The sequence below is a fragment of the Choloepus didactylus genome, chromosome 7, assembly GCF_015220235.1.
Source record: "Choloepus didactylus isolate mChoDid1 chromosome 7, mChoDid1.pri, whole genome shotgun sequence".
Classification (NCBI taxonomy): Eukaryota; Metazoa; Chordata; class Mammalia; order Pilosa; family Megalonychidae; genus Choloepus; species Choloepus didactylus.
The window spans coordinates 103854211-103871290 of NC_051313.1; the positions used below are offsets into that span (position 1 = coordinate 103854211).

The 17080-nt window shown below is 39.3% G+C and overlaps 1 protein-coding gene across 1 annotated transcript in view; it reads right to left on the minus strand.

The window, feature by feature from the left end:
* Positions 1–6615: 6615 nt before the first annotated feature.
* OPN5 (opsin 5) overlaps positions 6616–17080 on the minus strand; it is a 32262-nt gene continuing 21797 nt past the window's right edge. The window contains exons 5-6 of the mRNA XM_037844472.1: positions 10648–10889; positions 6616–6679 (exon numbers count right to left, since the gene is read on the minus strand). Of these exons, the coding sequence (XP_037700400.1) occupies positions 6616–6679; positions 10648–10889 (306 nt within the window). The remainder of the gene's footprint in view (positions 6680–10647; positions 10890–17080) is intronic.

Consider the following 17080-nt stretch of genomic DNA (forward strand, 5'->3'; position numbering starts at 1 on the left):
ACCCCAGCTTCCTGCTCTTATACCAGCTGGGTACACTGGTTGGGATGCTATTGATTAGGCAAGTTCCAATCATTACCAATTCCAATGGGAAAAGACTCATATGTACACTAATCTTAACATAACCCACTGGCTTGACCAACTTTAATTGGCATGCAAATCACTTTGTTAAAATGCAGATTCTGATTCAGCAGGTCAGGGATGGAGCCCAAATTCCACATTTCTAACAAGCTCCCAGGAGATACCCATGCTCTGTATCTGCAGTCTACACTCCAGGTAACAAGGATTTAGACCAAACCAGATATAGCATCATATGTAGACATTAGCAGATGAAACATCCCAGATAAGTAAGTCTTCAAAATAGGATCTGCTCTTCTCTGAAGACACTCCCTAGGAAGGCACCAGGGACAGGTAACAGAATTTTTATAACTGGGCTGAACCCCAGATATAATTTCTTTTCCTGCCTCTAAACACACAAAGATCCACAGTGAGACATCAGCATGTTCTCACCTCAGTGTAGTGTCCACTGAGAGGCTAGTCATCTTGATCATCCCATTGTAGTTAAACAGACAAAACACTCTGATCCCTTATCCTTCCAGAATGACTCATGCTGGAATAGAGCAAACCCTTTTCTCCTTGTTCTGATACAATACCTGCTGCCCCCAATCGTGCTCAAATAGGCAAAGCATCTTCTCAAGGTGGCAAATCCTAATGCTAGTGGTTCTCTGTGGCAGAGCTACCCAGTGGCTATGTGACAGTACCTTTTTAAATATTATCCGAAAATTGTAAGCAAGCTGGAATTGTAAAGTAACCTTAAAATGCAAACTTCAAAGCTGGAAGTGGGCTATAATGAGCACTCATACTCACAAAGGAGCAATATGTAAATGTAAAGTCTGCACCCAAACCTGAATAAGCTTAAATCTATTGCCCCAAACCTTCCAGATATGAAAAAGCCTTTCATCTATCTCCCTAGTCTGGGAGGCACTTTTCCCAGGTATCACAGGATGTAAATCCTGAAGGAAGTAGGATAAACTGCTGAAATTCTCCAGATCTCTGTTACCTGGTAACTATAAGGATTATTTTGCTTTGTCTCTGTTGGGTATAAAAGTCAATTAAAAAATCGCTTCTGGGAGGCTGATTTGGGAAATCTTCCCCCTGTCCTCCTGCCGGTGTAAATAAACCCTCTTTTCCTCCTCAGCCTGCTTCAGTGTCACTTTTATTGGCCACACCAAGCAACAAACCCAGATTTGGGAAGTGCCCCTTCTACAGCTACTCCCACAGAATCTTGCTTTTTTTCACCTTCTCAAACAATCCTGACATTTTCCAGATCTGTAGTGACCAGCCGTCTCAGGGAAACGATTTCATCCCCCCTTTAGGAAAGAGTTCCCAACTGTCATCACAGAGCACACTTGGAATAATTACATGCTTCTACTAACAATAATGATAAATATAGCTTCCATTTATTATATATTTTCAATGGGCCAGGACTGCTTAGGAACGTTTGCCATTTTATACAAATTACTCACAAAAAAAAACACTAATGCCGCAAGACTGTCCCTAACTCACAGCAAGGATAATTGAGACCACTAAGAGATCAAGTAAAATGCCTGCATCCACACAGCTAAATGGTAGAAGCTGAGTTTGAGACGAGGTCTGGCCATCTCCAAAACTATACTCTGAACTTCCATACTATGCTGTCTCCCATGCTCTAGTTTGAGAGAAAATGGGTAGTACACAGTGCTCCAATCCCCTGACTGACCCCTTTTTGTTGTACCCTAAGGAAAAAACCTTACTCAAACTGAGCATTGAAATATTCGGAGTTTGCCTGTAGGAGATCAGTTGCCCCTGACAATGAACGTATTCAGCTCTAAAGGAAATGGCAGAAACCCCACATTCCTCACCTTGTCTAGGGCACACAGGTACATAGGTAAATCAATTTCCTGGACCTGTCCTGATATTTTGCATTTTCTCAATGTAGCTCATCAGTGTAAACCTTGAAGGCATCCATAGGTTACCAGTAAAATTGGTAACCTAATAATTAGTAAAAATTATTACTATTAAAGATAATTCCAATGTAGAAAGAGATCAAGACTTGGCCCAACCCCCCAAATTCCTAGAGAATTGAAAGCAACTTCTTCCCCTTCTCTGTCTCTCCCAAAACATTCAGGATAGTACATACTGCAGGCATTTAATAAAAGCTTCCTGAATGCAATGCTGAATGAGTGAATGCAGTGTTGCCTAGTTAAGTTTAGTCAATATTAAAATCCAAATAAAACAAAACCGATAAAACCCATATACAAACCAGAATAACTTTTGGCATCTAAAGTACGTTTTATGTAATATCTGTCTGAATCCATGGCACATGGGAGGGTATACATAATCTGTGGTCAACTGGGAAGGTCTGTAATATTATTATTACAGCAGCTCATCTGTCTGGCATGGTCAAGGAAAGCAGGCTCAAGATAATCGAGAAAAGCCATTTCGATACCAATGCTTGTTTTGATTTTCATCTCTTGGATAAAAGAACTTTCAGGATATATTTCACACAGTCACATAACGTGGTGAACATTATATGAAAGTTGTACAATCTTTTAAAAAATTATTCAAGGTCACCCTGGTGACCAGCAGCTTTGCTATGCCACGGATGTCGATGACCTGAGACTTTGAGCTAAGTCTGTACCAAGCCACGGGCATGCTCTGAAATGCGTTTCCTTACCAAGTCCCCTATGGCTGTTAATATCTCTTGCCATTTGCCACTTTTTTATAAGAGGAGTGCAAAACCGTCAACTCTGACCATCTGAGGAGTGAGGCCTGGCTCCCCTTCTACAAAATTAGCTAATGAATCAAAGTCTGATGCTACCTTTAACCTTTTCTCTTTAATGACATATCTTTCTACATATAACAGCCTCTGACTTTTTGGCAGCTTTTAAAACATTTTATTATGCTGGCATCAGTAATCCCATCAATACCCTACTAGTCAGCTTGCTCTCCCCTTCCTTTCCCCCTCTCTCTTCCCCTCCTTGTCTTTTCTCCTTCATTTGCACCAATTTAAGGGAGAAGCATTTCCAGTGGTGGATTTTGGCGTTAATATTGCCAAAGACCAATAAAGACAGGAGTATCTTTTTCAAGGGGAAAATAAATGAGACAAAATTTTTGGTTAACCATTTCAGCTCGAAATAAGCTTAGTACTTGATTCTTGAAGCAACTGCATTTCAAAGAGTCAAATAATTACAGTTTTACTGTGTAATATATTCTTGTTGCCTCACTCTTCCTGGAAAACTCAAAGTATATTTGGATTTCATTATGATTCTTGAAATCCAACCTGTCAGTTTACTAAGACATTTCTGCTCTCAAGCCCCGTTGCACAAATTCATTTATTCATTCATTTATTAAAGGCACAGGCCGTGTTTAAACTGAGGCTCACAGAAGCCAGAGAGTTTGAAATAAATAATACAGGGATCTAGGATTTTACATTCTCAACTTAAAACTTGATCCTCATGTTTCCAAGTCTCTCCTGAATCGTAATCCCATAGTTACTCATCTGATTTCAACCACTTAAATTCTAAGTGCCCTTCACATGCCAGGCCACTAATGAGAACCCAAAGGAGTGAGTGTAGGCATGACTGCCTACTCAAGGATTTCACAGTCTGTCTCACATACACCACCAGTGTTCAAAATACAACATATATATATATACAAATACACGCAAAAAGTAAGCATTAAAATAATTGTGTACACACACACACACAGGAAGCATTAAAATAATTTGTAGAAGTGTTCAGGGACTTCACAGAACTTCCTCAAATTGTTGGAAGCCTCTGGGAAAGTAAAACTCATTCTGGAAATTATCCACTCATACAGAGCCTGGTGCAAGCAAGCAGACCCTCAATATCTCCTCATTCTTTTCTTCCTTCATTCTACCCATAAAACCAGCTTTCTACTTCCGTATCAATTCTTGTAACAATTCTGGTGACTCTCAGCTCCTAAAGTATCAACACATGCACACCCCTACACCCACACGCACATAAACGCATGGAACCAAAGTAGGGAGGGTCACTTTTTTAATCATATTTTCCAAATTTGAAGCAGAAGCTTCCCCACAGCTCTTAGTATTTAAACACTCCTCCTGCCACAACTATGCTAATCCTTTCTTACGCATGCTTTTTTGAGCTGTGCTCAAGACTACATTCTAGTTAAGCTGCTAATAAATGAAAGGGTACAGTCTACCTACAGGGATTCCTGTACAATGTCAGTGTTAAATTCCACCTTCTAGACAAATCTACACTAACCTGAAAGTCCTTTTCTACTTCTTCCCTCCATCATCCATTTCACAGTCCTCCTCTCAACACAAAACAAAACAAAAAAACATAAAAACAAAAATCCCCTCCATTTTCTTAGTCTTTTGAAGCCAACCTTCAAACGGCCTTTAACATCCTTTTCCTATTTGTTTGACTCCCAATCTCTATAATCCCCATATCATCAGGTATGACTTTAGAATATTTAACTACCCATTTTGAATATCCTCAGCTGTGTTGCAGTCACCCAAATGTAATTCATTCTGTCTCCCCAGACCAACCCCCCTTCTATATCCTTCCTTCAGAAGGCAGTATCACCCACACCATTTCATAAGCAGATGCCTCCAAGACAACCTTAACTCCTCCATCTCCCATACAATCCATTGCTAAAACTTCCTACTTCTTAAAATATTTTAAATCTATATTCTCATGTCTATATCTATTACCATTCCTTAATTCAGGCCTTCATATATCATAACGACTTTATAAAGCCTCCCAACATTTAATCTTGACCCATTAGCCTCCCTCCACCCAAAACAATGCATCCTCCACACTGCTACCACACTCATCTTTCTAAAAATTATATTTCTCATCCCTTCCTTCCTCTGCCTAAAAATCCTGCAGGGCCTCCAGGTCACCTTCAGGGTAAAATCCATATAACAGTATAAACCCCCACCTCCAGCCCCCACCTTAACAATCATAACAGCAATCACTAATATGCAACAGGTGCTTCCTCTGCTACAGGCATGTGCTAAGTGACTTACATGGACGTTATCTCATCCAATCCTCACAATGAACCTGTGGGTTAATTGTTGTTAACATCCCCATCTTTACAAACTTGCCAAAGGGCCCAGGGCTGGGGTGCAAACCCAGGTTGCCTACTCTGTGCTCCACCTGTGTCCTCCTCCACCTGTGATGCCTTGGGCTTTCACACCCCTATTCTTTACATGTCTGCCTAAAAGGCCCTTGCCTCTCTCGCCTAATGACATCTCTCCCTTTTTTCCAGACTCAAGCAAAGTGGGTTGCTCCTCTTTCTTTACTCATTGAGCCCCATCTTACTGCAGGCACACATCAACCCATTCCTCATCCCCTGCCCCAACTCTCAATAAAAACAAAAGACAAAGACACTGAAGGGGCCAGGGACTGAGGGCTGAGCCTTGGAGGAGGGTCCAGTTCTCTAGGATTCCTCAAAGGAGGGAGTAGAGAGGTTGTCAACAGCACTGGAGGGGCCACCCTTGCCTCTTTCACTTCTCTCACCACCAGCTACATAAGGTAAGACCAGAATTGCTGAGCAGGACTTAGGTTCACAGCAGGGGTAGGGGCAACGCAGGAGGAGAGCCGCCCAGGCCTTGTATTAAAGGGACACGGGGACTCACTCCGAAGAAAGGCAGTCCGCTGGCCCCTGCCTGCCACATTAGGAGAGAAGACCAGACATGCATTGATCGGACTGAGGGCCTAGGAGGACCTAGAACTTACACGCCTGCCCGTTTCAATAGCATGTGAAGGGCAGGGATCAACCTTTGAAATCATATCCATCTCTTATTCATATCTATGTTTCTTTACCTGCAGAACTCTCAAGGTATTTGTTAAAAGGAAGAATGAACAAAAGAAAGAACAAAGATAATGAAGAACAAACAAATGAAAGAAACAACACATAGAAACAGCTATTTCCACGAAATTCATTTGTCTAACAATCACCGTTCTAAATGCTGTTACATCCACTATGTCGGTAAGTAGAATGTAATGAGAAAAACCCATGTGGGTAAAATTATCATTAGTAGGGTTTATTTTTGTCTTCAAATTCTGGGATATGAGAGAGTTTTCTATCTAGGGAGCTAAGACAAAACTGATTTCCCTAGAGGACTACTTTGCAGAATCACTGCTACACTAGAAAAGGAGAGCTGTAAGAAGCAGACACATATCCCAAAAAGCCATCATCCAACACTGTCCCAATAATCACTCACCTAAAAGGACCCCAGAAACTGTCTCCCTGACACGACATTAAAAAAATAACACCTGAATAAATAAAACTTTAAAACATTTTTCTTAGTATCTCAGACTTCATATTGTTTGCCATGACAATAGCTTTTAAAGAGAAAAGAAAAATCCCAGGGAAGCTTATCCTAATCTTATTCCTTAAAGTAGTATCCCATAATCCCATTTCCATTAAGCCGTTGGAATTTCCCAGAAAACCCAGGCTTGAGGAAAAACATACAAAATATAAAAATATACAGAGAAAAGTGTGGTCACAATCAGATGTAACAGCAGGGAAGAGGCAAAGAAGTGAATAAATGTGTCCATCAGTGATGCTGTGTATCCATCTTTATACCTCTTGGTGGATTTCCAGCACAGCAGAAGACCTCCTCACCGTGGTTACGGTGTGCAGCCTAGAGGAGAGGAGGAAAAGAAATTGCAACTTAACATACATAATTTAATACACTTGACTACCACAAAGATTATATGGACAATATTGAATTAGAAAGAGGTGGAAAAGAATAATTAAATGTAGAATATTCAAATTCCCTCATCCCTTGGGCTGAGTTTTCCACAAAACAAACCATTTGTTTACGGAGTGAGTGACTCTCCTGCCCTCTCAGTATAAAATTAGTTTCACTCCTAACTGCCACTCACTTGGGCCCTGCAACTCACCTAAGGGAAAGGATATTCTCTGGAAAGACAATCCCTGCAAACTAAGGTGATCAGAGGAGGTTTTCATTACAATAGCAGTGCCTAAGAGCTTTGTTTTCCTTTGTTCTTTATCTTTACCAAAAACAAAACAAAACAAACAAAAAAAAACCAGGAAGTACAATGCCTCAGTCCTTCAGTGTAAACCCCCACTGTCTTCTGAGCATTTATTCTCCATCTAAGATTGGCCTAGCTTCCGCCATCTGGTTTGTCCTGTCACTGACCATAGGTGGTCTCATCCATCTCTAGGAAGGTCGGTGGAGGGAGCAGCTCTGCTGAAGTCTGCCTTTCCAGGCTCCAGTTCACTGTTTTTCAAGAAGGGCTGTATATGCGAATCATCTGGGGGAGTTAAACAAACAAAAAACAACAGAGGCCCAGACCCAACCTAGACCAATTAAAGCTGAATCTTTGCAGGTGTGACCAGGCATCCGCGTTATTTCAAAGCTTCCTCAGGTATTTCTACTACAGAGCCAACATTGAGAACTGTTCATAGGGGAGACATCTGGGTACCCAGATGTGGTAAATAATAACCTTCAAAAGGGTTTCAAAAAAGGCTCCTGGGCATATTTTTTCCTTTGGTTCATCAGCTTCTACCAAAGTCTCAGGAGACTCAATTCAGGGGGAAAAATTAGTTTAACTTTTAATGAACTGTTAAAATTACTCAAAATATATTTGCACTAAGACATCCTTAATGCATTAGGTTTTTTGTTTGAATTTAAAATATTCTCCAAGATAATCTTCCATCATAAGCCAATACATCCCAGAGCTCAGAAAAGGGAAAAACAAACAAAAAAACACAGAATATCAAATTAAATTAAACCTTTTTAATTCAATTTAATAGGTCTGTTTCATTATCCACTCTGGACTGGCTTCATATCACTTCACCTCCCTCTGTGGGCTCCAATTATCCACTTTCTTAGCTTCTTAACAACAATAAAGATAAGTTGGGTTTTTGTTTGTTTGTTTGTTTTTCTGTTTTGTTTTGTTTTTGGCTTTTTTTGAAAGCTAAAGGGAAATCTCTGGTGGCCATTTCCCACCCACCACCCCTTCTACACATCTCTGAAGCAAACCCTCCTAAAACCTGCAATTCATCTCACCTCTTCAGAACCCCATCCCTGAAGATACTTCAACCTCTAGATTCCAAGGTCTCCTCCCCCCATCAGCACTATTGCCTGCTTTTTCCAGCAAAGCTGAAATTCTACAGTAAGGAAGTAGCCCTTGCCCCATTCCGGCAAAGCAATCGCTGTATTTCATATAAATGCCTAATGGGAACCTGTAAAGTGAGCTTTCTCTTGCCTAGATGATTTTTCCAAAGGTTTGTGGCCCTAAGTCACTGTCTTCCACATAAATTTCCCTGTCCCCATTGTTGAGTATTGAATATTTATGTGCTGCTCACGCTTGTGAGGGAATGTACAGAACACAGAGACAGTCTGAGGCAAAATTATCAGGTAGGTGAAATCTGCATTCAGCCATTCTTTTCAAATTCCCATTTCCTTCAGATGAAGAAGTTCCCCCACTGTTTTCTTCCACAACTGCTCTATTAAACTTATTCCCACTACCCACATTCATAAATAGTCTTAATAGCTGCTAAGGCCAAAATTGCTATTACTTCCAAAATAGACGCATTTTAACATTTGAATTTAAATATTCAGTTCAACAGAGAAGCATTAACCACCAACAATCTTTTCACAACAATGTGAAAAAAATAACCACTAATATTTGCCCACAAGCCCTTTACACACCTATTCTACTAATTCTTACAATTAAATCAGGAGATAAGCATTGTCCTGCCCTCATCCAAATCCTAGGTTCTGAGTAGTTAAATAACTTGCCCAAAACTCTAGAGCTATTGTAAACAGCAGAGCTGGTCTTAAACCCTGTCTCCTCCCCCCAGTTGTGTCTGTTCCACTCTACCATGGCAACAACTGTGCCTCATCTTTGTGCCTGTTTTATTGTCTTTATTATTTTTTTTTTTTTACTTAATCCTGTACCAACATGGTGAGGAAACTAAAGTTCAAAAGATTTATCACTTGCTCAAGCACAGTGAAAGAACAAGATAAAAACTCACATTTTCCCATTGTCTTTTACAATTGTCCCCTATTTTTTTGCTATTGCCCCTCCTTAATCAAGGAAAGAAGTATTGAAAAATATCTAGATGTAACCATGTAACTGCTGTTGTCACTAGGTAGCCCATTTCCCTAAGCAAAAGTCTCCATTTTCCTGTAGATCATAACTGCTGACTACAAGGTTTTCATTGTAAATGTTATTTTCGTTTGCTTTCATTCCTTTATTATCTTTTGTCTTACAATATTGCTGTAACAGGTAAGGATATGTTTGCCCCAGCTGGCCATTATCAGACCTTATAGCCCCTTTGTTTAGCTTAGTCTTCTTACTTGCTATCTTATGTTAATTGAACTATTTATGACTCTAATGTAAACTGTAACCATGTAACCATATGTATTGCCCCAGCTGGGCTTTGTCAATTCCTAACGGCCCTTTTGATTCAATTCCTTTGCTTCTTATCTTAGGTTAATTAGGCAAATTATAATCTTGTTATAATCTGTAACCCAATGCTTACCCCAGCTGGCTTTCATCAATCCTCACGAGCAGCTTCTTGGGTCTGTGCTTACACACTTCCAACTGAACAAAGCAGTCAATATCTCCCAACGTCCCAACATCATGATCTCCACCTCCCTTTGTTTGAATCTCATAAAAACCTCAGTTTCTCCAATTTGGAGAGACAGATCCTTACACAGATCTCTGTAATAAATCTCTCTCTTTGAAACCTCAGTGTCACAGATTGGCTTTTGTGCATATCGGGCAGCGAACCTGATTTGGCAAAGTGAGTAACGAGGGCTTGGAGACCTGAGGCCTTTTCAACACCCTTCACCTTTAGTTCATGAATTCAGGTCTTTTTTAACTTTCTACTGTTAAGACTGGCTCTGAGTGGACACAAATGACCACCAATTGGCCCCAACTGTTTACTCACCTCAAGCCTTTAGGGCCTTAAGGAAAATTGGTGCTGGATCCCCAAACTCATTTTATAGCAGAAACAGCATAGAGGGAAAAGTGAATTTTGAAGCCCAATAGACATGAATTTAAATCCCTGTTCTGCAAATTCCTGGTCATGTAAATATGGTCAGCTTACTTAACCTCATTGAACCAGTTTCCTCATCTGACAAAGAGAAGGGATATTCTGGGGACTTGGGAAAATAAAATTAAAGAACCTGGCACAGGGTAAAAATATCATCTCCCTTTCCTGCCTTCCTTTGCCTGCCCAGTTCCTTTACTCTTAGACAGTGGTAGAAATGCCCCAGACTAGAAAGTCTTTCTGTTTTCAGTCCTTGATTTTAGATCATGTAGAACAGATAAGCAAGAGTAAGAGCCTTTAATGTATAATGGTTGCCCAGATGGAAGTAACCCTATATTTGAGTTGCTAGAGGATCAAAAATAGATTCACTTTTCTCACTATCTACCCATGTCATCTAACCCCAACATATTCAATCACTTGATTTCAGGAATTTTGATGATCAAAAATTAAAGTCTGCCTTATACTATACCTCAGCGATGACCTCTAACCCTAAGAAGACAGCACATCTGAATGGCTTGAACTCTATGGGATTTTCAAACAAAGATTATCGTTAATCTCCTGGGGCTTCTGAAATGTTACCTGAAACCTTCAAAAGACTTCTTCTTGGTTGCTCTCAAACCACCAGTTCGGCAACAGGCAAATTTGTAATCGATGACTTGGTAAATGATAGGGTTGTACATTGCTGCTGATTTTGCAAGTAGGGTTGGCACCACAGACAGCTGTATGGGGATAGAGTCCGGCCTTCCAAAAGCTGACCACACGGACACCACTGCGTAAGGAATCCAGGCAATCAGGAAGCCAGCACAAATCAACATTGCCACCTAGTGAGAGAGGTGCCAGAAAACACAATCACAAGAGCTGGTGGAAAACCAGAGCCAGAAACGATGGGTAAGGGGAGGAGCAGGTGGCCTATTTACACCCAAGAAAGTCCACCTATTATCTTTCCATTTATCTTCCCCATAGGAATCATTTCATAATGACTTCTGAGAAGTTGAGCCAGAAGTTATTACATTCTTTGTCCCGTTTATTATATCTAGCCATTCTTGACTCTAGAATTTGAACATACCCAAAGACCTAAAGTATAACCCTGTAAAAGCTGTCCAACTGTGCCTAGATTTGACAAGTAATATAGCTAAACAAGACACCAGTGCGCCTGAGCTTTCCAGACTGATTAACCCACATTCACTTAAAAACTAGTCAGAGAGTATATTCACCTTGATAAAATTTTAAATCACCCATATTTGCCTCAAGAAACTTAGACACTCTACCTTGGTTTGAAATTCTAATATGAATTCAGAGATTTCTATTAAATGTTATTTCTTTTGCCTCAAGTTATTCTCAAGTTTGAGGCTTAGATAATGGAAATTCACTAGGCACAAAGTAAAACAGAATCATCGAGCATCAACCAAAAGTGACACAGTTGTATGAGACTTTTCCAGAAACCACCTTTCTCACTCACAAAATTATAATTACCTGAGAAGTATCTTAATTTTCAGATGAAAGAATAATTAGAGATTGGGTTTGAAACACCCCCACTAGTTTCTCATCATTTGCAATTTAGTCCCTGTAATAATGTACTCCTCCAATTAGTGCCCTGTAACAGGTATTCTCCACCTGACCCTGTAGATCACCTCTCTTGAATTCAACAAACCCTTTTCAGCAACTGCTTTGTGCAAGACACTATGCCAAGTGCTGTGGAGGATACCAGTACACCTTAGTGCCTCCCTCTAGATTACAAATAGCTACTGCACAAGTCTGAGCCTGATGTGTGATCCCAGAAGAGGACAAAATTACATCCTGCTGGGCAAATTAAGAACAGTTTCATGAAAGATGTGGCACATAACCTGCATCTTGGCAAACAGAAATAAGGAATAGTATTCCAGAGAATAAAACTGGCATGAGCAAAGGCATAGGGACAGGAATGTATGATGTTTTTATAGCAGCTAGTGAGCAATTCACTTTGGCATATGGGAAAGCAACTAAAGAAGATGAGGCTGGAAAGAAAGGTAGCATCCATGTATGGGGGGTTTCACAAAACAGGTTTCTGAGCTTGCACTTAATTCCTTAGAGGCACTAGTAGGCTTTTCAGGAAATATGAATGTGAAATATACTTAGGAAGATTAACCTTTAAAATAATTTGGAACAGGAAGAAATAGAAGGTAGAAAGAGCACTGTCCTTTCATTCAATCAACAAGTATTACTGAGCATCTCCTAAATATTTTGCGTTGAGGTTAAAGCAAGGAAAAAAGCAGAAACAATCACTGTCCACATAGAACTTCCACTCTTAGCCAGCTTATTTAGACAACAGCCTAAACAAGTAATCATGAGGGGTCTCAATTAGAGTTGTCACACTGGAAAGTGGATCCAAGCTTTGATTTTTATTTTAAACTGGAACTATTTCAGAGAGAGTGCATTAACTTCAAAATATCCTTACACTGTTATCTACTAGAATATTCTTTCAGTAAGAAAAATAATGAAACTATTTTGAGATTAATCCCCTGTATAGTGGACATCTGTTTCCGTTTTTCTTTTTTTAGCTTCCCAATATACTTTCTACCTTAACCTTCCCAGCATCCCCTCTACCTCCAGGTTGTTCTATGAAGTAGCTATCACAGGTATCACATGACCCAAGTCTGACCAATCAGAAGACCACATGCCCCTGGCCACAATAATAGGAATAGGGATGGGCACATGAAGCGAAAAAAGCCTAATCAGGCCCTTCTTTGGGACTCTATATGGGAGTTCTAGGGAAAATAGACCTCTCTTTTATCTTTCAGTTGCCTAAAATCCTGGGACAATTTAAGAATGGAGCTATCTGAGGTCAGGCACTGCTTCCTTCCCCCCCACCCCAACCTTTTATTGAAGAATAAACAAATAAATAGTTATCAACATCAGAGGCATGGCAAGCTAGGGTGGAGGATCAATAATGAGGAGTGAGATGCAAAATGTTTTACTAATAATAGTTAAAGCAACCATATCTGTGAATGCTTGGTTGTTTTCGAAGTTTGATCAGCTATAAATTTTTCTTAAAACAAAACCATTCATGTGCTTGTGCCTTTCAATATGCTTTCCTGAAAGAGGGAAAAAGTAAGGAGAGCAGAGCCATCATATGTAAGGACGGGTTCATATCCCTCAGTCTACTTGACCTGTGGAGCCACAGAGGCATGTCAAGGAAGAAGCTTGGAAAATCTGCTCTAAAGTCTCATCGGGTTCTCAGATTCTACCCAAGAAGTTCATGACTCATATCTAAAAATTAACTGCAACACAGAAAACCTCATCAATACCCATTTTACTCCATTTTGGTAATAGGGCATCTAAATCCCAGACAGATACATCTACTGAGTCCTGCATCCCTGCTTAAGGACCCTGAGCCAAAATCCTCACCTGAGCTTAACAGTCATAAACGAGTTCTAATGTGCACAGTCCCACTCGGCTTGCTTTTCCATCTTTCTGTAGAATCTCAATCTGGGGAAATTTTATTTTCTTTGTTAGTGTACATGGAATAGATGCGTCGTGAAGGCTTTTCTTCTAAATACCCAAATAAACAATAACCATATAAATAAAGCTTGCTTTAGCAGATGTCTATGAACTTAACATAGCCATCCTTTCTCCTTTAGTGAGTCATATGATGATTCCACAGTATTTCAAAAGTCGTTTTAAGAGTTATTGCCAAAGTAGTTGACAAAAAATACATTAGCACTCAGTCCACAATATTTTCTACATTTCATATATTGTCTACTTTTATGAGAGTATGACATCAGGAACAGGAAGAACTGAAGATATTTGCATTATGTTATCCTTTTAAAATGGACATAGGTGTATTAAATATACTGTGGTTTTTAAATACTTTGCAAATGAATCATTGTGGTTTTCTGGGATTAGAACAAATAGTCATTCAATTTTCACATTGAATGACTACAAATTGCATTTCAAGCTGAAAGAGGGATAAAAGACAGGATCTAAAAGGTACTACAGAATGTTACTTATGTTTTTAAAATGAATATGGGTTAATAGGTCACATTTATTTTCATACAACCTTCCCATTGACATAGTTATTTCCCATTTCTCTTATTCTCCTCTTTAAAACAATTGAAAAAATATATTCCACAAAAGTTTCTAAAACTTTCATGTCACAGTTTTCCCAGCACTTTCTACTCAACTTGGAACCCGTTTAATCTTTTCCTTGGTCTATTCCCTGCTTTCCTCGCATCCAGTTCAACCCCAGACACCTGTACCTGTCAACTTTTTCTAAATTGTTTATTTTTTAATTACTTCACATTCATCAATGCCTTTTGGTTCACTAGAAGGGCAGTAAAACTTCAAATTCCTAAATTAGACAGTTCTGTGGGATTATTCACAGAATACATGTTCAGCTTCTACAAAAGAATCACGCATATGCAACTCAGTTTATTTTAAGTATATCTTACTGCAGAGGACCAGCAGATCAGCTCTAGTTCAAGCAGGCATTGAGGGTCATAGCAATGTCGTCCATATTGATCAATTCAAATGAATTAAGCAATTAAAGCAATAATAGAATAATGAAGTGGAAATAAATTTTCCAAGTTATATGGAGCTCACCTTTTGGGTTCAATATATCTCAACCCATTCCAGCAGGTAGGGTTCTAAGGAGAGAGGTCCTACTCTTCTCAGTGTGCTGAGGCAGTGTGGAATAACTGAAAAAGTCACTGACATGGACATTCTCTGGGCTTTAGATTCCAGTCACGATTCAGCTCCTCTGACCAGGGGAAGTGGGACAGAATTCCTGATTCTCAAAGAACCACCATTTCGAAGGGATGCCTACCTTCTGCCACCAGGCCCATTTGCCCAGATATAAATTAGGCTTTAGTCAATGTTTGAAGCTGGACAGTACCTTGAATAATGATATAGATGAGAGGAAGATATGACATTGATGTGGAAGTGGAGACTTGGGAGGACCAAAAGATGGAATAAATTCTCCACCAAATACAAGATTAAATAACATTACAGAACCAATTAAACCACTGAAAACAAATCAGTGGCTGGGATGAGATAAGGTCATAAAAGGAGAGAGGACCACATCGATGCATTGAAAGGATGGGAAAGGGGAGAGTCTTTCCTGTTTCAGGAAAGGGCACAATTGACAGAATCACAGGAATAAGATTAGGTTTTTCTATTTTAGATCTAGCTAACAAGTATATGGCTTTGCTCCCAACCAGTGGGAAACTTATATTAAAATATGATAAAGGAGCAGTAACTGCCAGTAATAAGACTACTACCCTCTACGTGTGGGGTGGCCTGTTATCAAATGATACTACCAATGGCAGGTAGGAAGGTGGGGAGCTTGAAAAATGTAATCTATCTTCTTTGGCCCTCAACTCTAGATAGATAGATAGATAGATAGATAGATAGATAGATAGATAGATAGATAGATAGAAATGGATAGATATATATATAGAGAGAGAGAGATGAATGAATGACACTTAGCTCTCACACCATCTTTTAAGAAATTAAGTTAACTCTAAGCATGTCTTGTTGGTTTCTTCCTTCTATTTTATTCACAAAATGACATCTAAGGCAAACTGTCCCAGACCCTCCTCTATACACTTATAAAGAAAAAAATTTCTGAGATCTTTGGTGCACCTACCATATGTTATCCCCAGTTGTAATCCAAGTTAAAAATATTAATTCATGCTAAAAAGTATTCTGCATTTCCCAGTTGCAAAATTCTCAAATCTTAAAATATCACTACTCTATAAACAAGCAAAAGCTGTGATTGAAAAGAGATGATGCAAATGAAGTCATGTCACTCTATACATCTGTGTATTTGGGTTTTGGTCTAAAATTGAGCACAACATTCCATGTCTAAGCAATGGCTGACCTAAGGAACAGAAAATAATTTATAAGTATCTGATTCAATGAAACAGGGGAGACTCCATCATTCACTATAGAATAATGAAGTCCCTTGAAGTGAGTTACTGCTGCTAAGAGGGGAAGGGATACTCAGGTAGAAAGGCCAGGTAGTTTTAGTAATAAGAATTATCGCCACATACCTTTAAGTAATTGAACCAATCTAGACATTTTTTATAGAAGCTCAGAGTTTTAGAAGGTAACTTACAGATCATTTAATCCACCTGCCTCCTTTTACAGAGGAATAAACTAATCCACAGGGATTAAATGATTTACCAGAGGTTCATCAGTCAGGATTCTGAGTTGCAAGCAACAAAAATTGACTTTGGCTAGGTGAGGCAGAAAAGGAATTATTTTTAAGGATATTGGTTTGTACATAGCATTGCTGGGAATGGTGGATAATTAAAATTGAGGCCAAGCAGACAGAAATGTTGCCCAAAATTATGACCATGAACTGATTTGGATATGGAAACCACTGCTGTACTAGCTATAGACTTGGGAAAGAACTCCCTACACCCTGATCTGGTATCAGTATTTCCTGAGACAGGTTGACGTGGGAATGTCTGTTGAATGGAGCCTAGCGTCCATTCCTATGCTCTAGCTGCAAAGGAATCCTAGAAAATGAATAACTGGCTTTTCAGTATCTTTTATATTGAGGCAATTTTTGCACAAACGCTTTCTCTCTCTACCCACTTTCAGCAAGACACAAAATGTTGGAAATTCTTTAGACATGAAAAGGGATTCACCTACTAGCAGGCAGAATAAATAACAAATGTTGACTATGTGAGACCTCTCAGTTACTGGCAAAACTGAAATTGACCCCTAGTTTGAAACTGATTCCATTATTATGTCACTCTGAACAGATCCTTCTTTCCTTTGTGTGTATAAAGCACTTTCCACATTTGAGGCATTGCGTTAGGTCCTGGAGACACAAAGTAAACAAGATAAGGTCAATACCCTCAGGGGCCTTATTGAATAGTGGGAATAACAGACATTGAACAAATAATCACCAAAATAACTTTGTAATTGTAAATTAATATGTCATGGTAAGTTCTATAGAGGAAATGTAAAGGCTGCAATGGAACATTATAAGAAGACCTAAAATAGATTTTGGGAATGTTTCTCT